Source organism: Gallus gallus, chromosome 1 (genome assembly GCF_016699485.2).
Source record: "Gallus gallus isolate bGalGal1 chromosome 1, bGalGal1.mat.broiler.GRCg7b, whole genome shotgun sequence".
NCBI classification, from domain to species: Eukaryota; Metazoa; Chordata; class Aves; order Galliformes; family Phasianidae; genus Gallus; species Gallus gallus.
This window is the reverse complement of record NC_052532.1, coordinates 107,761,143-107,784,982: the sequence shown is the minus strand read 5'-3', so window position 1 is coordinate 107,784,982 and position 23,840 is coordinate 107,761,143. Positions and strand designations below refer to the sequence as shown.

Below are 23,840 nucleotides of genomic sequence, written 5' to 3'. Positions count from 1 at the left end.
ATTTAAACTGTTTTATGTCATGCATATGTCTCCCTGCATATGAGTCTGTGCATATATTTCCATTTTCCACTTTAAGGCTTCTGAGGTGTTGAATTGCTAGAAGCACAAGAACCATGTGATTATTTCAGCTGTATGGAGTATGCTGGTATTGTTTAGGGTCATGTGAAGGGGCCAGATGTTAAATACAGTCCTGAGCTTACCATGTACATAGGGTGTTACTCAGGCTTCCTGAAGTAATCTGAGTTACTTCTTGCTCTAAAATAGCTATATATTTCTGCCAGTTCTGGGAACAATCTACTTTCTGCATCAGTGTTCTCTATTTAGAGTTGGTGCTTCTTTCAGGCACAAACGTGCATACACATATAGTAGTTGGAGTCTGATCCTACATGGCTGAAATCTGTGGTAGCTTTGCTGTTTACTGTAATGTAAATGGGTCTGGGTTCTGTGCTTTTGCAAACTGTCATGATGGAAGGCACAACAATAAATGTAATAAGATTATAAAATTTGGCCGTTTTTCTATAGCAATGTATAAGCCCATCTGTATGCCTCATGTCAATAAAAACAACTAATTACAGAATAACTGAATATAAAGGGCCCCAGTGCTTAAGAAAACTCTCCTGTATTCCATTCCTAAACTTCTTTTTGCATCTACTGGAAGTCTAGACTGTAAGCCGTATTTATTCCATGAAGTCCTGATTTCAAATTAAAACAAAACAAGAAGATAACTGTAGCCTTATCTTTGCAAAGGCCTATTCATGTCTTCATACATGGAAAACAGTCTCACTTGCTCTGGGGGAACTGCTTACAAAGTGCAGAGGTGGTTGTATCTCTAATGCTTTGCCAAGCTTGGACCTCATGAAATTCTATTGGAAAAGCACACAAGGGTGAGCTAAACCTGCCTTAACTCTGTAATCTCCTTTCTTCTACAGCTGGAAGTAAATTGCACTGTTATTTTCAGCTTACCCAAATGTAAAACCCCAAGCACTGCTTCTGCTGCACTTTTTGCCTGCTATGAGGTCAGACTTGGTGAGCTAAAAATGTTTATCTTCACTCTGTTTTAAAACAGTGTATGAGGCAAAATACCAACATTCCTCATGCAGTGCAGAGAAACACACTAGGAGATTTCAGCTGAGCGTAATTAGTGTCTTTTCCATGTGACATTTCTTTCTTCACATTACTTTGTCAAACTCGTATCATTGCTTAATACAGGTTTCATACTGTGTTGTAAATGTTAGGTTATAGCTCTACACTTACTGTTAGGCGATATGTTTAAATGCACAAAGCATTCTTTTTCTAAGCACTTAACTTTAGACTATGCAGATGCATGAGTGACGGGTCCACATTTCTTCCAGCTAACTATTGCAAAATCCAGATGCTGAAAAACTGAGCCTAAAGTTAGATGTTCAGTATTAGCTATTAATAGACATTCTTCAAACGAATTTGGAATAAAAATAGAAACAAAGCTGCCAAGGTCATAAATCAAAGCATTATCAAAGATGATCACTGGAACAGGCTGCCCAGAGAGGTAGTTGGTGGAGTCACCTTCTCTGGAAATATTCAAGATCCTCGTGGACACTTTCCTGTGTGACCTGCTGTAGGGAACCTACTTCAGCCAGGTGGTGGACTCCATAGCCTCCAGAGGTCTCTTCCAACCCTAATGATTCTATGATTCCATGTGGTATCATTTGAAGGTACTTTCTTCCCAAGGATATATAGTATTTCCATTTTTATAATACTTTAATGTTTTTATTGATAAAGCAAAACTGAAATTGTAGCAGTCTTCCTGGTGTGCACTTCTGAAGTATTTTGTGCAAACCAAGTCAGTGCTTATTGAATGTCACTCTCTTTCTTAAATACTTCATGCTTATACAGCTCTTCAAATTTTTGTTTTTACTTTCCAACATCTGAAATGGAAGTGTCATCAGTAAAAAGAGAAATTAAACCAAAAGAAAAAAAACACTTTATTCCAAGAATGTATAAGAGAAATAAAAAGCATTTGTAAATATAAAGGAAAATTTGTATTAAGAACTTCAAAGCCTTTCCTAAGTTTTCTTCTCTAGTCAGGTAATCTCCATCGGAAGGTGCCTTACCTTACTAATACGCTGAAGAAGCATCACCACATCTAATTGCACTTATACTTCCTCAGAATGCTTTAAGAAAAGAATAATAACATTGCCAGCCAGTCATGTTGTTTGGATTAATGCTGTTCCACTGAATCCCCTGTGTCATTCTCAGAATGGGGTTTCAAAAGACCAGAAATCCTGCGGAGGATTGTGAAGGGTCAGCTACACTTCTCCATCTCCCTCTCTGTTGAGTTTTGCTTATCCCTTCACTGATGATTTATCCATTCCCTCTCCTGCAGCTGTCCTATAAGCTGACTTCCCTCTTCTGCTTCTCCAGGAGATGCCCATACATGGCTGTAGAAGGGAAGCAGGCACCATGAACAATTCTGAACACTAAGCTGTGCTGGAGAATCCTGCTGCAGACACCTCAGCTGACGGCCTGATAATGTTGTTTCCCTTTCAGAGGGTGTCCATGGCTAGGTCAGACTTCAGACTTCCTTCTAGAATTTTCCCAAATATAGAGCTATTTTTCACTCTTCTTGGAACACCTTAAGTCCATAAACCAACAAACTGTATGTTTAAATCTGTCACGTGTTCTCTGTGACTGATAGAGATGGACAATACTCTAGTGAGTGGACTGCTCCTTGACTTGCTCTGGAAAAGTTGTCAAGCTTGATTTAGGGCTTGATAGGATCACTGCTATCCCTCGAGGCCCACCTCACCCTTGGAGAAATGTGCCCAGGAGGTGTCTTTTATGGCTCCCACCCATGAAGGAGACAACTGAGTGAATCCAGCACAGAGAGTGTCAGAGGGAGGTTCCTCAGCAGGAGAAATGGGTTGGCGGGTTGTGATTGGGATGTACAGGGTGTACTGACACCCTATGATAGCTTCAGAGAGGGTGCTCAGTGAAGCATGGGCGAATTGCCCAGCACACAAAACTAACTCTCCTGTTTGCATCCCTTGGACAAACAAGAGTACATACACATAGGAGAGAACTATAGAATAATATCCCTTATTAAAAGTGATATTTCCTCATAAGAACAAAAAGTATCCCCCAGAAACCTAGGGGGAGAAAAGGGAGAACAACTTTCCTGTGCAGATTACTGAACTTTTCTTTCATCCTCAAAGCGAATACTTGCATGCAACAGTTTCAGTGCCAGTACATTCTGTTCCTGAACAGCATATACATTTCTTAAATATGACAACTGAGGAAATTTATAGGATGCTGAGAAAACATTAGCTAGTTCTTTTTTATTTCTTGCTCATATATTTCTAAGCATTACACTTTGATTCTCTCATAAATCTAGTTTTAGAATCTTCAGATTTTACTGTTTTTAACTGTAGCAGGTCAGGACTGTAGGCAGAACCGTGTGAATAATGTGCAATAAATATTGTGCTAGTTTAATATACTCAGTAATTATTGAAAGTGCATGGTGTATGTAACTTCTGATTATATAAATTTAATCAAGTAACTGTTTTCAAAAAGTCTGTGAGGTGTTGACAAAATTTGTTATGGCTTTTAAAAATACTATTGCTTATTCTTACTCAGTACATGCCATCAGTTTGTACCGGATACTTAACTGTGGTTGAAAAAATTAATGTATCATCTGAACTCTGTGTGTGATGCAAAACATATTGATTCTTGCCTAGCACTTTCCATGGCCTAATTAGAAACAGACCTCTTGTGAACAAAAGAAAAACAGAGGCATAGGTATCTCACTGCTAGAGGGCAGCTAGCACATCCAGTCTGATCTCCTACGTGCCATCTGCCCTTCAGTTTCACTTAGCTCCTTCTAACCTGCAAAATCTAGGTACAAGAACTGCGTGCTGAATCACAGACTCGTGGAATCAAAGAACCACCAAAGGCTGGAAAAGACCTCCAAGATCATTCACTCCAACTGTCCATCCACCACCAATATTTCCCCACTAAACCACGTCCAGTAATACAACATCTAAATGTTTCTTCAATGCCAATATCCTCATTTTTTTTTTTCCAAAGTAATAGCCTTAAAGTTCAAGAGGCATTAGCAAAGGAAGGCTTGAAGGAGCTGATAATGTACACAGGAGTTTGCTATGTAATTTGTTATTACTGAGCTGGATCTCATTTCACTTTCTAAAAACTACTCTCACTTTCTTTTATCTTTTCTCAAGAGATATCAGTTTTCCTTAGTTTGTGACTTCAGCCTCAAAATAATTCCTCATTAATTCATTTGATAACAGGATGCATATCTTTCTTTTAAGTGGAGGATGGGTTAAAATGTTAGAAACAGATCCATGTTCTAAGGGTGGAATGAATGGTAGTTAGAAGTTACTATTTGTCACTCTGTTTGTTGAAAAATCATATTTCTGTAAGGTCCATAATAATAACCTGCAGAGACTGTGTGATGGCTACTTTCTGGCCTCGTGTCTTGCTCTTGTGGAGCTGAATAGCGAACACCTTCAGCTAAGTGTGGAGTTGTGCTGAGACTGAATAGCCAGACACAGAAATCTGACAGGACAGCATGAAACAGTAAAGTGCATCAAGGAGGAATTTCATTTGATCTGGCAACTTTTCTGGTGAACTCTGCGGTTTTCCACTTGGAGAGCACAAAGTCTTGAATTCATTCGTTGCTCTCCCCTTGGTATCCTGTGCATGTGTGTAAGTATCCTGTAACAGGATAAGCATCAGGGAGTAATCATTATCAAACACCCTTGCATGGTATTAAGAAAGACAGTCAAAACCTTGAGCTATGGAAAGTGGTTGATGTAGTTAAAATGTGTCAGACGTGACTCAAAAGTCTCCTTCCTTTCTGACAATATTACTTCATTCATGCTAACCACATTTGTAAGTGGCCTGGACTGAAGAGATAGTGTTTGGGGAATTCCAGACTCTTTTATACACAGTTGGGAGTTTCAGGAATAGCTACTCTGCATTCCACTTTGATATATAATCCTCATTATGGCTTTGAATAAGAACATGGTAATTTGCCAAAAAAATAAATAAAACAAGTTATTGGTCAGAGGCGTACTATATAGGGAGTACTAATAAAAACAAATACTTTTGGCTGTAGACTAAAGTTTCTACTGTAAATGAGCTAATTTAGGGCTGTATCCTCCCCTGAGATCATGGGTTGGAACGTAAGATAAGCAGTAGCTGCACAGATAGATTTGGGTGGTAGGGTAGAAATGTGCCTTCTCCACAGGCTCCACATTCAGGGGGAAGGAGGGTAGACCATTTGCTGCCTTTTCCCCTTAGGTGGAATGACCTCTCCAAGAAGGGAAGCTCTGTTCATTCATTATGAGATATACTTAACTCCTTGTATGACCAAGTCACAGTTTAACTCCCTAGGAATGTGCTCTGTAGCCCAGAAGTAAATCCACCTTCAGTACTGATGAACTCCAGGAGGGACAAATGTAGACATAGATGACAAAGACACATCTTCAGGTGGATGGATTCATTTGTGCCCCTAGATCTAGGGTACTGCTATTAGTGTAGAGCTAACCATAAACCCAGGCCATCTGGGCCCTCGCAAGCAGGTGGTGATACATGGCTCATTCTTCAGTTACTGGCTTCTTTATGGTAACATTCAGCTTGTGATTTCATGGGCAGCTTAAACCACTCCAAGCCCATGGATGGCAGGCGCAGGCCTCAGCTCTCTGCCACTTGCAGCCCAGCACATGCTCCACACTCCTCACATCACCCTATGTCCTGGGTGTCATGGTGTGCTAAAGTGGGGAGAGGTTGCTGCTGAGTGGGGGCCCATCGGTGGGTGATGTGCTCTTGGACACAGCGGGACCCCACTCTGACTGAAGGACATGGTGTTAATGCTGCACGAAGAAGAGTTTGCAACCTCTCCTAGCACAGATCTATTAATCCTAATTTACTAAAATAAAATAAATGCTACTTAACATCATTTCATTCTTTCAGGTAGGCACATCAGGCAGTGCAAAGCACATCCTTTGTAGGTGATCCTGCAAAGGCGAAATGGGTACAAAATGTTTTAGTTGAGTTTGGGAAGCTGTACAAATGTTGATGGACACATCTTTTCATGTTTTAGTTTTCTTGTCCTTTGCTGCTGTTTTTTTATTCACGGTATCCACTTGCAGTCATGAAGTTTTGTCCTAACAGCAAATACACACTGACTGCAGATTAATTTCCTTTAATAGCAGTATTTCTTGAATGCAGAAGGATCTTTACTGTTGGAGCTGCTAGACTGCAGAGAGGTCACAACAAAAGAAGCAACAACTGAAGTGGTTATACTCAGCCACAAGCTAAACATGAAAGTTTTAAGCCCATGTTACACAGCTCTGCACTGTAATAGCGTAGCGTCAATATTGGCCCTGAGTTGGAGGAGTTGTATTTCACAGTCTGTTCATCACAGCCCTGGTTTAAAAATACTGAGGTATGAACATCCCACATCCTCAGTTCTGGGCCTTTTCTTGGTAGGTATGGCTGGGTTTCACTCCCTGTGTCATTTTTCCCTCCCTGCATGCTGGCAGTACCCTTCTGCTCCAGAGCTCTGCACATGCAAACAGAGCTGGAGTGAGTGAAATTCTGGCCTGCCTCTGACAGTTGCAGAAGTCCAGTTTATTTCAGTGGATGAGGATTTCACCTCTTCTCTTCGTAGTATTATTAAGGGACTTAATTTTAATAATATAGTAATTTAATTACTTAATTTCAATAAGACCCCTACAATATGAACAAAGGAGCTGCAGCACTAGGTGAATAATTGCTCACTTTTTCAGGTTTTGGTCTCTGAAGCTCCTCCAATCTGTTTGATATATTTGATATGTTTAGCAAGCCTAAATTTGTCTTAAATTTACTATGCAAGAGCTCCCACTCTGAAAAGTCCACGTATGGCACTCATCTGCCTATGAAGGGAAGCTCTGAGTTAAGGCAGTAGTAACTTGCACTGTTTCTAAATGCCACGAGGAACAGGTTTACATGCCTTTTGGAAATCACAACCTTTCTCTCATTTACACGGTCACTGGTGCTAGTAGGACCCAGATGTCCAGAGAAAGATTTCCTGATAAAAAAAGCAATCCAGAAATGGACAGAGTCACACATTGCAAAAGTTATCCAACAGCTGAAAAACATCAGTTTTTACAAAGTATGTGACAAATACAGCTTGCATGACAGTGGGAGAGGGTCTGCAAGTCCTGCTGGCACTCACTGGGGATAGTCTGCATAACTGCTGATGGATTCACCTCCTGTGAGTAATGGTAAACATCCCAAAGTCATGCCGGTAGAAATTCTCTGCAATGCCACTCAGCATTATTCATCACACCAGCACGTGGATGTGTGTGTGCAGCTTTCCAGCACTGTGTGCTGTGCATAGCCTTCCACTATCTCATATTTGTGCATTTGTAACATGCAAGTCCTCATCACCTTGGAAGCATGGGTACAGGGATCTTTTGGGACAGACACTGTTCTCCAAGCAGAGCTTTGACTCTGGTCTCTCTTGTGCAGCTTGTTCTGGGGTAACCACTTAATATCATTCTTTCTTTCACAGTGCCACCAATCTGGTCCAGCACATCTGGTGTGATGTTTGCCCCTAATTAAGCCGTCCTTTTTTTCCCATATTTCCACAGTGTTTAGTACATACACTTATGGCTATATTTTGAATGCTATACCTTTTGTAGGTAAGCATTCTGAGGCTCGTTCACCTAACCAGCAGTTGTTTTGGTGAGCAGTGCTTGGAAAAAGAACCTGTGTTCCATCTGCAAGCAGGAAAGTGCATGGCAGGAGGTTGGATAGCGCCGGTGTGGAAATCCAGAGGTGTATGCTACTTCCCAGATAGAGAGGATGTTCAGTCTCTCAGTCCTTTGGCAGTGTATGAATCTATTAAAAAGTCTAATCCTTTTGATATGACTGTAAAAAGAAAGGGCAGTGTAATCACATCTGGTGAATTTTAGAGCCATACGTAATTCTATGCCCTTTTGATGCATGTGCATCAGCCTAAAATTACAGATTGCATGGCAGAAAGTCAGTAGACCTTGGAGCCTCACAGTCCACTCCTGCGTGGAGTCCAGCAGTGGAAGTGGCACACACAGCTCTGGCTGCTCTCCTACCATAGCACGGCTGATGCAGGAGGACCTTCCCCCCTGTCAGTCACACGAGGTGTTCCTCCAGAGCAGAGTTAATGACAGCAATCTGTGACGCCAGCAACTGCAAGGAAACCTTCTCTGTGGCTATGAATATCCTTTCAGAGTTAAGCTCTGGTGAAAAAAAGCGCTCAAGGAACAAACTCAGCTTTTGGTTTGTATTAGAATTTCCATGTTTCGGTTCCCTGGAAAGAGATAGCTCCCTAACCCAGACTTTGGTGTCATTTGGACTTTTGACTTAGAGCCATGCCAGCTAGGGGATGCAGGGCAAAATCTGCTGCCAAATGCCAGCCCTGTGATGGACTGTCAAACACAAACACGACCAGCGTGAAATTTGGGGTGGGGGTGGTGGAGATTCTGGCAATAAATACCATCTGGTTCAGAAAGTTACTACCAGATGTCTGGAAGCGTCCAGCTCCAGCCAGTAAAGGTGGAGCTGAAGTAATTAAAATGATATTTCTGTTTGGAAAAAGGAAGGAGTACTGTCACGGCTTTTAAACAATGATTTGCAAAAGTAGAAAGGCAAAAGTCATGCCTTTTGCAAATTATGTTCCCCCGTAGGGGAGGCATGAATGGATATCCAGAAGAGAAACATAGATACATTGCCAAAGGTTGAGCTCAAAGCATAATTCCTCCTTTTGGGATCACTGCTGTACAGCAGTACAGGGAAAAAGTCAGATGGACTGAGCAGTTGCAAAACTCTCTTTGCAATCTGTACTGGCTTATGTCTGCTTGTCTTTAATTCCCATACTGTGTGGTACCAAGCTGGCACCCAGCTTCCAAATATTCTCCATCTTCTTCTCTCCTACAAAAGATCTATTTTCTTGGGGAAAAGCTATGATATGCTGAGCCTGGCGTAATGCAAGCAACTTCTAAGTCCCAGGCCATTCCAATAGGTCTAAGCAAATCTGAGTTCTGAAAGCTTCTTTCTGTCTCAGAGCAACAGGGGGCATTTCTGGAGAGGCTGGGTGCAAAATATTTTTCTGTTCAGTTTAAATGAAATTTAGTAGTTTCCAGATTCTGTCTATGATCTTTTGAAAGCTTAAAATACGAATCCAATAAATCCAAGGAATAACATGACAAGTGTGGATTTACTAGAGAAGGGAAGAAGGGAACTGAAAGGCATGTCAGTGCTGTTAGTGTTTGTACATGACTTCAATCTGAACAACACTGCCCTTGAAAGTTTACTTTTACTGAAACAAACATCTATTGCTTTTGGAGATATTTAAGCTCCTTGGAAAGAAATATCTTTGCTGAAAGTTGGGACACCAGTATCCCATTTGATCATCCAAGGAAAGCGTGCAAGAGAGAGGTCAATCTAAATGGGAATTTGGCTCATGCTGGGGTTTCCATAATAAGCTCCATAATTAAGTACTTGGTTTTCATTGATTTGAAGGGAAACGAAACTGGTTCTAAGATCTAAATGGAGATATCTTTAATTGCACTGTGTAGTACCGTATATCGTATTTTACACATGGTTGCTTTACATCATGAGGACTGATTCTGGGGCAAACTGCATCTCAGTGTCACTCTATCAGCGTTTTGCCTGAATAAATAGATGAAAGCTATCTGCAATTTGATGTGCAAGTTAGTGCAGATTTGGGAACAGATAATGAAATTAAGAAGGCGATACTGAAGAAAAAGATTGTTTTTCTGATATGCCTTGTCTTTAAAAGATGACAGAAGTTCAAGGTCATGGGCAAAAGGAAACTGTTTGTGTGAGAAGTGAGTATTTTGAGGCTTTTAGAGTGAGCAGAGAAAAAGACAGATTACTTCAAATGCCATTCATGTTCCTACATTTTTCTGTATGTTTTCTAGTTTCCTGGCTTATTGATCCCAACTTATCCGCCTTTAATTAATGTTCTAGTTACTGAGAAGTACTTTGCTGTATAATGTATAATTATTCTAACTACATACTGTTGTTATTTAAAGTTGTTTTCGTGATCCCTCACTGCCTGCACATGCAGACAAACGCCTCCCACCTGCCCCGTCCCGTCTGTGTTTTATCACCAGGCATGGATAAGGGATCCTAGAAGATCCATACTCTGAAGTGCTGTTAACTGAGTGGCTGGACCAGCTTTGCAGCGTTTGTAAATAGACACAACTTCAGTGAAATGATACGTACTTCTGTCAGCAACAGATCTGTCCCAGTCCTGCTGTGTATGTTTTTACCTTGGGAAGAAGAGATTCTGGAAATCCTCGGTATCTCTGATGGTTAATAGGGCTGTGCAGTCATTGCAGGACACACCCCAGAGCTCTTATTTTGGGAAAATCCTCTACTAGAGATAAAGACTAATTTTTCCGTGAGAATTTCAGGGCCAGCTGTTTTCTCCTATCTGAAATTTATCCTTCCAGACTATACGGAAACAGAAGTGTCTCAGGGTTTCAGCTGTGCTGGTTGTTGAGGAGGTCTGGGGAAGGAAAGGTGTTTATCCGCCTATAAAAAGATAAGAGATTCCTATTGAAAATAAATTCTTAAATATAATCATACGACTTTTGTTTCTTTGGTTATGCAGCTGCCTTGGGATCTGAGCTTCTGGTAAGCACGCTGGCCTGTTAAAGGACATGATTCAGACTGTCCCAGATCCAGCAGCTCACATCAAGGTTAGTTTCCTGTTTACTGTGAGTCCTCTGATGTTTTGAGAGCGATAAAATTAAAGAATATGTATACATACTGCAAGTCTTCTTGTTTGTTTATAAATTGTACTACTGTGCAGCACCGGGTCTTTTATTCCTCGATATTTATGTTATTGCATGAGTCAGTCATGGAGTCTTTGTTGCTGACACCTGTTTTAATGTGTTCCAAAGTGTGTGGATATTTTGAGGGTAATTTTTTTCCAAGCTTAAAAAATCCCTTGATCGTCCTACAGTACTTGGTATGTGTAATAAAGAAGACCTACTTGGAAAATTCTGAATTCATATGCCCCCAGTTTTGGTCCTTGAAAGCCAGGGGCAGAAGTTAATGGAGAAGGAAAATAAGCACAATGCAAAAAGCCAAACAGATATCCCTTTGAAAAAAATCAGGGCCTAGTTCTGTGTAAATCAAGGGAGCGCAGACATTGAACTTGTGCTATATGGGCATACAACAGGATTTCTTCGCTACACTTCAGAAGGCTCTGCATTGCTTTTAAGCTCCTTTGTTACTATTTTAACTCTTGCTATTATTACTGTGCTCTTTTATCATTTTTTTTTCTGCAGAAGAATAGGAGCCTGCTACATTTAACAGGCATTGCTGATGATGTGCTGCTATGAATAAGACATCTTTGGATATTGTGTGTAAATAGAAACTGACTGTTTGTAGAGGTGAACAGCAATTCATTTCCAGAAGTAAAAAGGATACTCACATAGCAGTGTCTTAGGTGGGAGAAGCAGCTGACACTTATGTATAAAAAGCATGACGAAACCGCATGTTTATCATTCATGTGGTCTTTGCCATGTGAGAGCACTGCTGGTAAATCAGATTGCTGTAATCAAAGGGATAGATCAGCCATGCTAAGCAGGCTGCCAGTGAATAGCTTTCTTTTATTCTTTCTGCCTGTCCACCCTTCTGTTTGTCTGTCTGTCCTTCCTTGAAGTTACTTTTTCTGCAACTTCTTTCGTGGAGTTTCTGCTCAGCCAGCTGCTATCTACCAGTCAGCAGCTCCCTGTAGAAAAGCTTCATCTTTCAACTTATTTTTAACCGAATAAAAATGAAATGTTATTTTAAATAGCTCACTTTTCCTGTAGAAAGATAGGGAATAAGAAAAGCCTCTTTATGTAACTCCCTACAGCATTTCTGGATTGTGTTTAGATACACGAATGATGGGCAGCAGTATGAGAACTTGTCCCTTTGGTCTATACAAGTTTTCTAAAGCCCAACACCCTCACAGTCTTCTGGCACTTTGTTTTTTTTATATAAGCAGTCTCTCCACTGCATGTCTCATCACCTGGAACTCAATCACTAAGAATTCAAAAATTTTATGGGGATATAGAGCCTCTTCCTGCTTTCTAAGTGTCCACACTAATAGAAAGAAAGACACCAGAACATTAAGAAGCACTCAGTTTCTTGCTTTCTGCCAAAATAGTGGGTTTTTGTTTCGTTTTGTATTACAATGGGAGTTAGAGTTTGAGAGAACAAGGCTGAATATGTACACGTCTTTTTGCAGTGAGTACAGAGAGCTGCACAAAAATCTCTGCAACAATGCTGTGTTCAAGGGAACCTCTAGGAGTCTGTTTTCAGCAGAACACCACACTCAAGTTGTTGCTACATTGAGATGGGGTGTGAAGAAGGCAGTTACTTAAATGCTCTGCTTGGGATAGGACGACTAGCCAAATAAACCTCAAATCCTTCACAGTTCTGTTTATGTAATTAGGGTCTGCTTTGGTCTAAGCACATTCTTCAGGAAGATGCCATTAATGCCATTCATTTAGACCTTAAAATCAGATGTAAAAAACATTCTTAAAAGTAATCCGTGAGAAAATAGTGTGCAGTGGATGTAGGAAAGACTATTTGGTGTGATGATCTTTTCTGCCTCTAATTGCCATGGTGATGTTGAACATATGGGTTTCATTGCAGTCTTCCTTGTTATAGTTTTGTTTAACTGTACTCCATCAGGTAAGTCATATGCTACTCTTTGCTGGTATTTTGCTCCTTGAATAAGCAGACATAACCTCATTCGTGCACATTTAGAGTTGTTACTTTGAAGACTGCTTTCTAGGAAGTGTCTGAATTATTAAGATTTGACAGATTTTTGGTTTTAATTTTTCTTCCTGAACATGTGCAGGAAATGAGTGTGAAAGATAAATGAATATGGCAATATGAATATTCAGAGACATCTTTTTGCAGCAAGAATGATTTAATTTGTATTATGTGATCTCATGTGTGCTATTTTGAAAACAGCCTTTTTCACTACCAGAAGGAAACGTAATCCAATCTAACAGCTCTTGTGACACATTTCAGAACAGGAAGTTGTATGAGCCTGACTTCAGCACCTAGGCAGATCTCATCCAGTTAGGGGAATGTTTGTCCTCATTTTGCTTGGGAGCTTCATTCAGATTAAATGGATCATTCATAATTGATCTGGTGAACTTGTGTTCCTGTTGCTCTCTAATCCATAGTTATACCTGCGCCATGGGCTTGTTTTATGCCCAGACATAAAGGACAGAAACATTTCACGTGGACAAAAAAAAAGGAGGTATATGTTCTGACCCTTAGTCCCAGCTCAGCAAAATGTGGGGAATTTTGACCCCGATCTTCAAGCAGTTCCACACAGTGGAATGAATTTGAATGGGATGAAATAAGACTATTCACATCAATAAAGCTGAGTATGTGCCCAGCAGTTTGTGGGTTCAAATTCAGCACCTTAATTTAATAAACTTTGACATTGCTAAAGTGTTAAAATTGTACCATTAGTTTGGTTTAATGACAAACTGTTAAGAAAATAGGTTTGTATTTGATTAAAAGGTAGACAAATGAATCTTTGCTTTCTGGTATCTGCAATTATAATGAACAAATTGTTTTTGGAAAGCCATGTTTATAGTTTATTTAGTATAGGGGGATTGGCTGCAATGCATTTGAGTTAATACCAAAATTTGTGTATCCTCTTAGACTTCTGGAATATGTTTTTTTTCATGAGTCTGAAAATTGCAGAGTCTGTAGAGAGGATGTTTGCAGCCTGCTCTGTCCTCACATCTCACCCTCCCCACACCACTGAAAGGGGCTTTCATTTTAACTGGGAGCTATAAGGTGTTTAATATTAAGCATTATATTAAGGAATATTTTTGTTTGTGCTGTCAGGGGGTTGAGATCCTTCTCTCACTAACAGAAAATTTCAAGCATGACAAAAATAGATCTTCTGTGTACACTAAGTGTCACTCCTAGAAAGAGCATCATTTTTCCTATTTCTTTGAAATGAGGTTCTGCATGGAAATTCTGGATACCATTTTCACCAGGAAACTGAGTCTTTGCTTGTCAATCTGAACTGTGTTGCTTCTACTAGCCCAGTTTTAGTCATTGAAGCTACATAAGGATCTAGCTGCTTACACTGGCATTAATTAAAACATCTTCACAAGAGTTACAGCTCATTAAAAGAAATGTTTTGAAGAAGTCAGTGGCTGGATTTTCTCTTTGAATAGGCCAGACTAACTGTTTTGTATATACATTCTTAAACGTTTGTTTGTTTTTTTTTTTCTCCTATAGATTAAATTATAGTTTTAGTAACCATAGAAACAGTGTACCAGTCCTATCTCAGATCTGCATTTTGTATGCAATCATAATCATAGAATCATAGAATGGCCTGGGTTGAAAAGGACCACAATGATCATGTAGTTTCAACCCCCCTGCTATGTGCAGGATCACCAACTACCAGACCAGGCTGCCCAGAGCCACATCCAGCCTGGCCTTGAATGCCTTCAGGGATGGGGCATCCACAGCCTCCTTGGGCAACCTGTTCCAGTGCGTCACCACCCTCTGGGTGAAAAACTTCCTCCTAATATCTAACCTAAACCTCCCCTGTTCCAGTTTAAAACCATTCCCCTGTGTCCTATCACTATGCACCCTCATAAACAGTCATTCCCCCTCCTGTTTATGTGCTCCCTTCAAGTATTTGAAGGTGACAGTGAGGTCTCCCCAGAGCCTTCTCTTCTCCAAGCTAAAGAAATGATGTATGCTTTATGAAAGCTGACTCTTTAATAAAACTTCTGAGCTTTTTTAAGGGTTAAATTTTGTTTCCAGAAGCCTTGTTTGCAAAGACCAAATGCTTATTTGGCTTTAGTTAACGTGTGCCATGACTGGTAGGGATTTCATTGAATTGCTCCTCAGGAAAAAAAAAAAAAAAAAAGAGCTTGTGGTGTTCATTTACTCCTTGTTGGGAGCAGAAGAGTCCAAGTTACAGCAATGTAGGCAAGCAAATTAATACATTTGTGAGGAATTAAGCCAGCCCTGGGGTAAATGGGTAAAATTCATTGAAGCAATGTTGATCTATGCCTGTGAAAGATTTGGCCTGCCTACACCCAGGTTTTAATGCTCCTTGGTGATCTAAGATTCTGAGATTTGGGATGAAGGAAGAGACAATTGAATGGCAACAGCTGAACAGAGGTGCTTGTGGATTGTATAGCTTTCATCTGCCTGGTAGAACTTGAGAAAAGGAATTCTTTATGTCCCAGATAGCTTAATCAAAGAGGACATCCAACAGTTTTAGCCAAATTCAGCTGGTTTGTATGAGCATCTCTCTTTTTTTTTTTTTAATGTAACTAGAGATTGTTGGTTCTAGGTTTCAAATGGAAGCTACCAAATCTGAAAGGTGTATGTGATAGTACAATGAAATAAAAATCTGATTTCTCAGAACAAATAAGACAGTTACCTCAGAGCTGTTTCTGAAATCTACTCCTGAGTTTATCACTTAGGCACCTGGGCTACAAATTAGATGTCACATGCATATGTTCAAGCACAGCATCCCATTGGAAGCATTATAAAGTCTGATCTCAGAGCTCCTTTGTTGGCCAAAATGTACACTGGAATTCAAGTTGTGGCAGTGTAGAGATGCTGCAGGATTAGCTTGATATGTTGTGTTAGGTTAAATCTGGCTTGTTTCACTGGTATTATTAATTAAAGAGCATATTCTGGGTCTGATATAATCTGTTATTTTTCCTGGAATTGTAGAATCTCTAAATAGGCTCTAAAATACTGTTTTGCTGAGAGTTTTTTATGCACAATACAGTCTCTGCCTGAATAGGCACAGGGGACAAGAAAGGAAGAAGGGTAGTGTTACTATTATTCTCATTTTACTGATTCATAAAGGCCAGGGTTTTCCTCCCACCTCTCTTTGACTAAGCTATGAGCCTTGTCTTTGTAGATTTCTTGCACTGCTCAAGCACTTCCTTCATTGCTTATAAAAAGATATTTGGGCAACTCAGCAAAGAATGAGAACATGGAAATCTGAGCGAAAAACAAGGAGAAATTTGCCCAAAGTCACACATGAAGTAAGCTAGTGGCAGCATAGTTGTATAGGCAATCCAAATGGAGTGTATAATTCTACTGTATTGTGATATGTCACCACTGGAGTCAGTTTGATAGCGTACTCCCACTCTCTCAAAAAATATGGGCTGATATCTGTCGGAAGATAAGCCAGACCTTCTACAGGTATGAATTGGTAATGATCCCATGAATGAAATGCCTGCCATAGCCTCTAGCTGAGAGAAGATGTCCTTAGGCCTACTGTGCCAAGGTGAACAGGCTACTGTGACTCATCTGGGCTGCAAACTTGCTGCCTAACATCTGGTTAAGGATGACTGCTGCATGCATGCTCTCCTCTCGTGGGTTACAAATGTCCCTCAGTGGCAGATGTGAAAAGGCATCCCTATCAGCAGACCATGAAGCTGCTGCTGCTGAGTAGCTGTAAATCCATCCCCTTTGCTTACCCCTCACCGTGTACTTCATTCATTATTCTGGCAAAACTGTAAAAGCTCTTCCCGTACTTTCTTACTGACATGATGACAACACTGTTTCCATTTCACAATGCTTCTTGCTAGTTATTCTAGCTGGATCACAGTTGTTAAATCTTGTTTGAATGATAGGCATGGTTTAATCTGGATTCTCGTAAAATAAAGCAAATGAGTTTATTATGAATGTGGATAACACTCCTCTGCACCAGCACTCATTCACTGAGCCCTCAAACAGCCAGGCTTAAAATCTCGTGTGTTACTTCCACCCTATGTCAGCACACATCATTTACATGTAATAGTGCCAGAATCACTACTGTATTTGAATACTAGAATCTCATTGTATGCAGAAATCGTAATTTATTTCTCAGAAGTTTTGAATTCTGGACCGTAGCAGAATGTTTGCCATCGAGCTTGCAACAGTATTTTTTTCCCCTGAACTCTACCTCCTTCTCTCTGCCTGAGCAAATACCTCCTTGCAAAAGGAAAAGAGAGATAATGGCTTCTGTGTACTATAATTGATGAACTTTCAGCAATTCGGAGCAAATCCAAGATTGCTGGCAACAGCCAGATGGAAAGCGGTGTTAATGACATGTTCAAAGAAATGTATGTTTTTTGATAGGAGATGGTCTAAAGACTTTAATCTCTATTGTTCTGGGGACTAATGGCATGGATAATTCCTTAAGTGAGGCCATTTTTAAACAAAATTTATCTTTTTCATAAGCAGGAAAGAGCAAACTAAAGAGTACCAAATGCATTTTTCATTGGGATGTTTTACACTAACCCTTTGGTATGTGGAATCAGATGTATTGAAATCTCACTTCTACAGTCAGACAGACCAATAAAAGTTTGCACATTTCTAGTGATGATGGATAGAAATCATAAAGTGGACAGTTGTGGAAACTAGGGCTAGAATGGTAAGCTGAGGGTGGGGAGAAGACACAAGGAAATGTTGGGAAGAACAGACCAGATAGCTTGGGAAAAGAACAAGGAGGAAACTCAGAGAGAAGATGGAGGCCCTTCCTCTTTTCTCCCCTCTAGAGCATGGAGTGGGACTGAGGGCTTTCAGATCAGGGGCTTGTTTTCCTGCCTGTAAATGTCTCTCAAGACCACTGCCAAAGGAGGTGCCTCTTCCTGTTAGAGCTATCCTGACAGATGGGGCCATTCAACTCCATTGGCTCAAGCAACTGTTCTGTGTTTCATAACTCTACAGCTAAGAACTGAAGGGAAGGAGTGTGAGATGGCCAACTTCAGGGGGCTCCAACAGAATGGTACTTGGGCAGCCTGGGACCCCAAAATGTTGCAATGAAAATCTCCTCCTTCCTTGACAAGTGGTTACAAGAACCATCTCACCTGCTCAGGACAATTGCATAAGTTTAGAGATTATCTCCTATTTAGTAAGAAATTACAATTAAATGTTCATTGAATTTGTGTTTTGCCTTGACCTGGACATAAATATTCCAGTCAATAGATCATCTTTATTCTTCCATGAGAGATTATTCCACAAGGCTTATTATCATGAAACATTTCCTTGTGTTCATCCACTCTCCTCCCCGCTTCAACTATTTTTTGTGCATCAGCTCTGTTCAGATTCCAGCTCCCCTAATTTCACAACCCTTTTCCTCCTCCTCACCTTTGTAAAGAGGGATATATACATGGGGAACTCAGGGGAGATTGCTAAGCATCCCACAGCCTGTCCACATGAGTTCTGGTTACAGTCTCTTTCAGGTGAGGTGGGCCAGGCAGCTTTCCCCCAATCACCACTGCAGTTGTGTCCAGCTCTTCTTTCAGCTGTACTTATTGCTTGATCACAAATCATTGTATTGTTATCCTTCTAGTAATGCTTCCTAGAGCTGATAGGCTTATCCCAAAGGCTGGTTGGTTCTCCAGCAGCCAATGGGCAGGGAGAGCTGCTTCAAATTTGAACATGTCTTTCTTCTGCATACACTGCTCAAAAACAAACCTCTCTTCCTCTCCTCTCCTCTCCTCTCCTCTCCTCTCCTCTCCTCTCCTCTCCTCTCCTCTCCTCTCCTCTCCTCTCCTCTCCTCTTTTTTTTTAAATTTTTTTAATTACTTTTTTTTTTTTTTGAGGTGGGGGAGAGAGTTGCAGTGGTTGTTTTTTTTTTCTGTTTCATATTGCAGGCTTACCCAACCATTCGTATTATATCTGAAATCTCATTTTTTTATTAGCATCTTTTAATCTCAGGACCCTTTTCAATTATTTCACTAGTCTCAGTGTTGTCCCAGAGTTGACTGTGGACTGTAATATCTTTCACTGATGTGCTGTTTAATCCCCTTCTTTAGATTATTAATACGGACATTACCTCATAAATAGTTATGGGTATTTGATTAGATTCCACCAACTTGCTATTTTATCATTTGCCATAAGTCTTTCCCCATATTCCTTATGACATTTTCAGACTCAGTGTACTTTCAAAAGCTTGTTCAGACTCACTGGGAAAAAATATTTATTCTGTGGCTCAAAGCAGTAGCCAGCATCTGAGTACTTCCTGGGTGTTTTCTCAGCATAAACTACTTCTTTAGCTAAAGTGTATTCTTGGGGCAATTTTGTTTATTTATCAGAAATGTACATCCTTTCCTTTCTGCCCTAGAGTATCAGAAAGGGTGACAGGAGCAGTGTTATTCCCATAAATTGCCAAATAGCCTGCAAAACCCAAATGTTGTCCTGCATAAGAACAAAGGCTGCTCTGAAAGTAATGCCTCTCATTTATTTCCATGGAAACTACATCAGATACACAGAGCATGGGAACACCGACAGAGCAGAATCTCAGCTACAAAACACTTTGTCAAAACACTCACAACCATTAGCTATGCATTCTTACCTGTGATGAACAAGAGCATGTATGGCTCACCTGTAAAAATCTGCACCAGTGGAGGAGAACCACCGTTGCTGACACCACTGCTGAAACGCATCACCAACCACCTCTCTGTGCTCATGTCTGCTGTTTGGTCTCCATCAACATTCAGCAAGCACTGATGAATGACAATGGATGCCATTTTTTCCACATGAAGAAATTCATTGATACACTTTTTCTTCATACACACTTCCATGTCAGACACCATTGTGTCAGACTGCCCCTCTGCTGCCATCTGTCACACAACAACAACATGTAATGGGATATTGGTGGGAAGGTTCAACTTTCTACTGCCGTCCCACCAATATCCGCCTCTGATGTCGTGGGCCAACATGATAAAATAGGAGGTTTTGCTTTCAGAGCAGCCCTCATATATTTCCTATTGCCAGTGATTACCTTCTATCAAAGATAAACTTGCTGGCAGTCATCCTCACCTCCTTGCGTAGCAGTAGTGTTCAAAAGGAGGCAGATAAATCTGTGGTGTGCTGAGAGCTTTCTCAGATGAACATACATAATTGTTTGTCCATTCTCTCTTGGTCACATATCGAGATTTTCCAAGAACACAGAAACCTGGCAGATGTCATTGCTGTGAATAACATGTGAGGAATCCTGCAAATGTGAGAATATCATGTCCAGCACAGACAGCTCTTGGGGTGAGCACTGCATACACTTCTCTGATGGGTGTCATAAAGAGCTAACTGGAGTGTGTCTGTTTAAATCAATGGTAAACTGGTGGCAGCAGAGATCTGAACACATACACAGCCCATAGAGCAAGGATGTTCAACTGATGGCTCATGGGCTGCATGTGGCCTGCCCCAACCTGTAATGCGGCCTGCCCCCTGCCCTCCTCCATCATGGCAGCAGCCAGCACACACTCATCACTCAGCAATGACCAAACATCAGTGTGCTATTAACCCCATCTGGGCTGAAACCATGACAAGGAGAGGGAACAATGCAGTGCTAACTCGAGTTATGGCAAATAATTGTATGCATTTTGATACATTGACTAAACACAGTCCTGTGAACAGCAAAAAATACACAGCCATATTTTCCATTGTGATAAAGCAATTTGAGAACAAGATTCAAGTTTACAAAAAATTATCTTTTTTAGTATATTTACAACTCCATTTTCAGTTAGCATAAATATACGACCTGCAAATTTTCAACTGGAATACATAGAGTTGCAATCAGACATTCAACTCAAAAATCATACAATTACTAGACTTTCATAAACCCTATCTTAAGGGAGAGAAATATCCCTCACTTCACAGTCATATTTTATTCACATTATCGCTTTTGGGCAGTAAGTATATTTATGAAAAACTGTTTTCAAGGGTGAAGCACAGGAAAACTGATATTTCATCAAAAATCTTGACGAACACCTGGAGAACTCACTGAGAATTGCAGCCACTGTCACCAAAGACTGATGCATTAGCTTCACAAAAACAAGGTCACATATCTCACTAGTTTTATGGTTTTGATGCTCTCCTTTTTTTTATGTTTTCATAAAAGAACATTAAAAATGAAAATGATTTGTTACTTATATACATTAACTATATTATATATTTTATGAGAACAGCCCTGAAAGTAAAACCTCCTATTTTATTTTGTTGGCCCACAATGTTGGATAGGAATACTGGTGCTATGGCAGTAGAAGGTGAACCTTCCCACCAATAATCCATTACATTTTGCTGTCGTGTGACAGTTGGCAGCAGAGGGGCAGTCTGACACAATGGTATCAGACATAGAAGTGCAAAGATGCATCACTGAATTTCTACATGAAGAAAAAATGGCATCCATTGACATGCATCAGTGCTTGCTGAACACTGATGGAGACAAACAGTGGATGTGAATATAGAGAGGTGGTAGGTGATGCATTTCAGCAGTGGCAACAGCAACAGTGGTTCTCCTCCACTGGTGCAGATTTTTACAAGCATGGCATGCAGGCTCTTGTTCACTGCTTGCAAAAATGTAGAGCTAATGGTGGTGACTGCATTGGTGCATTGGAATTTTATTTATTTATTTATTTATTGTAGCTGAGAGCTTGCTCTATCAAACAGTGTTACTGTGCTCTTCATATCTGATGTAGTTTCCATGGAAATAAATGAGAGGCATTACTTTTGGAGTGACATACGTATATGCGACCCAAGACAATTCCTCTTCACTCAGTGCAGCCCAGGGAAGCCAAAAGGTTGGACATCCACACCTTAGGGAATGAACTGGAAATGGGAGAGGGCACTTCAAAAATGTAACTCTTTTTACCTCTTAATGCTTGCTTCCTGGTCACAGCAGGTGAGGTTGCAAACAGTAACACTTACTTCATACCTGCTGGTGGGGGTGAAATAGAGTAAGATGGGAGAACTTTGAAATGGCAAATGACTAGGGAGAGTCTGAGGCCATGTTAAACAGGATGCTCACCGAACTGTAGCTGATTTTGGTTGGTATTTAGTTTAACAGGTTGTGGGTTGTCTCTTTAGAGAATGGGGAGATACCCCTGTAGGAAAAGATGAATTGTCCTTGGGAAGTGCCTCTGTCTTTCTGCTCTCCACGCAGGGAGTCTACAGTGGTTATGTTAAGCACGGGAAGTCTTTTAGATGCTCATCATTAGATGAACTTAATCCTACCTTATAAAGAGTATCCTTAACGTTTAACACCAGAACTAGGGTTGTACCCAAGCCTCTCTTAAATGCACTAGCTCTAAATCTCAGTTGGATATAATTATATCCAGATAACATTTTACATAAATGTAGCAATCCTTTGGAAAGTGAGGGGTAGATGACCTGCCATGCAGGAGCAGCCGTATCACATACATTAGTATACCTCCCAGTCTCTGAGCTTCCTCTAAAAGGAGCCTGTTCACCTGAGCACCCACAGGGCCCTCCATGGAAAAAATCTGGGACAAGGGCTGCAGAGCACAGTGTGCTGCATGGCTGGCACCTACGAGGCATACAGGCCCCAATCTGGGTCAGTAGAACTTTCCTGCCAACATTTAGATTTAGAGGCCCTCAGGATGACCTCAGAGTGAACAAAAAAATTGTTTTAAACTTGAAGTGGAGGCCAACTGAGAGTTCAGATTCATTCAATTACAGAAACTAAGGGAAGCCGCCTACTCCTTAGTTACAGCTTCAGAAAATCTTTCCAATTTCTTCAGAATCATCCCAGAACTGCAGCCAGTCAGCAAGCAGTGTGAGCCATCGCAGCAGACATTAACTCAGACAGAGGAAAATATACTTTCAGATATTACATGCTAATAAAGCCCAAACTAAACAAATTTAGGTAACAGAAGCAATTATATCATTAAACATTTAACTCCGAGATTGATTTTTAAATTGCTAATAACTCAAACCAAAGCATACACACAAAGAGGAAGGGAGAGGAAGGTAATTTTAACAATTGCATCTAATCAGTGCCTCAGTCTAAAATGCACAGCTATAAATGTCAAGATACATAAGATCTGATGCAAGAACAGAAGTGGAACCAGAATGAATATGCATTCCTCACTTGACCAGATTCCCCTAATTGGGAGGAAGTCAAACACATGGAGTGGGAGAACTCTGAGCTGGGTTATCTCCAGAGCTCTTTTTAGATACTCGGCTGTGTTTCTGAGAATCCTTCTAAAATTGACAGGAAGCAGTAGACTGAGACACTAATGTTAAGACTGGCCTCCTGCTCTCATGAGCCCTAATACATTCTGCTGCCATCACCTCCAAAGGAGTTTAAAGTGGATCTTTATTGATGCAGTAGAAGGATAGTTATCCACGAAAGCAATAGAGATATTTCTCTCATCTGAAAAAAATAATGTTTTCTATTCATCTTTGAATTGCACTGGAAGGAAGGGAGACATTTTCATGGGCTGCAGCAGAAGGTGGGTTTCGTGAAGATCAGTTCTGTTGGGGTGAATTAGGGTGGAGCAGTCATTCAGCAGTAGGATTGTATTTGTTTTCATAGTTTATGGCAGGGCTGCTCCCTTTGAAAAAATATAAATCTTAATCAAATGAAACTGATGTGCTGCCATATTTACCCATCTCACTGGTTGTCCAACATCATGTTTTAGCATAGAAGTTACATGACAGAGTTATCCAGGGGTTGCCAGCTGACACAGAAACAACCCCCATGTTAAATTGCCTGCAGATGTCCTCTTCCAACTCCTGTAAGGAACTTCTACCATTTCTCTCTCTCTTTCTCTCTCTCTCTCTCTCTCTCTCTTTTTTTTTTTTTTTTTTTTTTTTTTTTTTCTTGTTAAATAAAAGCAGCAGAAGAGGGGGAAAACAATCTCAGTCGAATTTCAGTGCTAGTGCCTCTATGTTCAGGACAGGAAGCCTCACAAAGACAATGCCATTAATAGGCAAGCACAACAAAATTCTCTGTAAGGATTTCCATGAACTTTAGTGGACCAAAT

The 23,840-nt window shown here is 40.5% G+C and overlaps 1 protein-coding gene across 3 annotated transcripts in view; it reads left to right on the top strand.

The window, feature by feature from the left end:
* Positions 1-23,840, top strand: part of ERG (ETS transcription factor ERG) — a 152,485-nt gene that overhangs the window by 26,205 nt on the left and 102,440 nt on the right. For all 3 annotated transcript variants that reach the window (XM_046943240.1, XM_046943189.1, XM_015300250.4), the window contains one exon: positions 10,664-10,751. In XM_046943240.1, coding sequence (XP_046799196.1) covers positions 10,713-10,751 — 39 coding nt within the window. In that variant the 5' untranslated portion in view covers positions 10,664-10,712. The remainder of the gene's footprint in view (positions 1-10,663; positions 10,752-23,840) is intronic.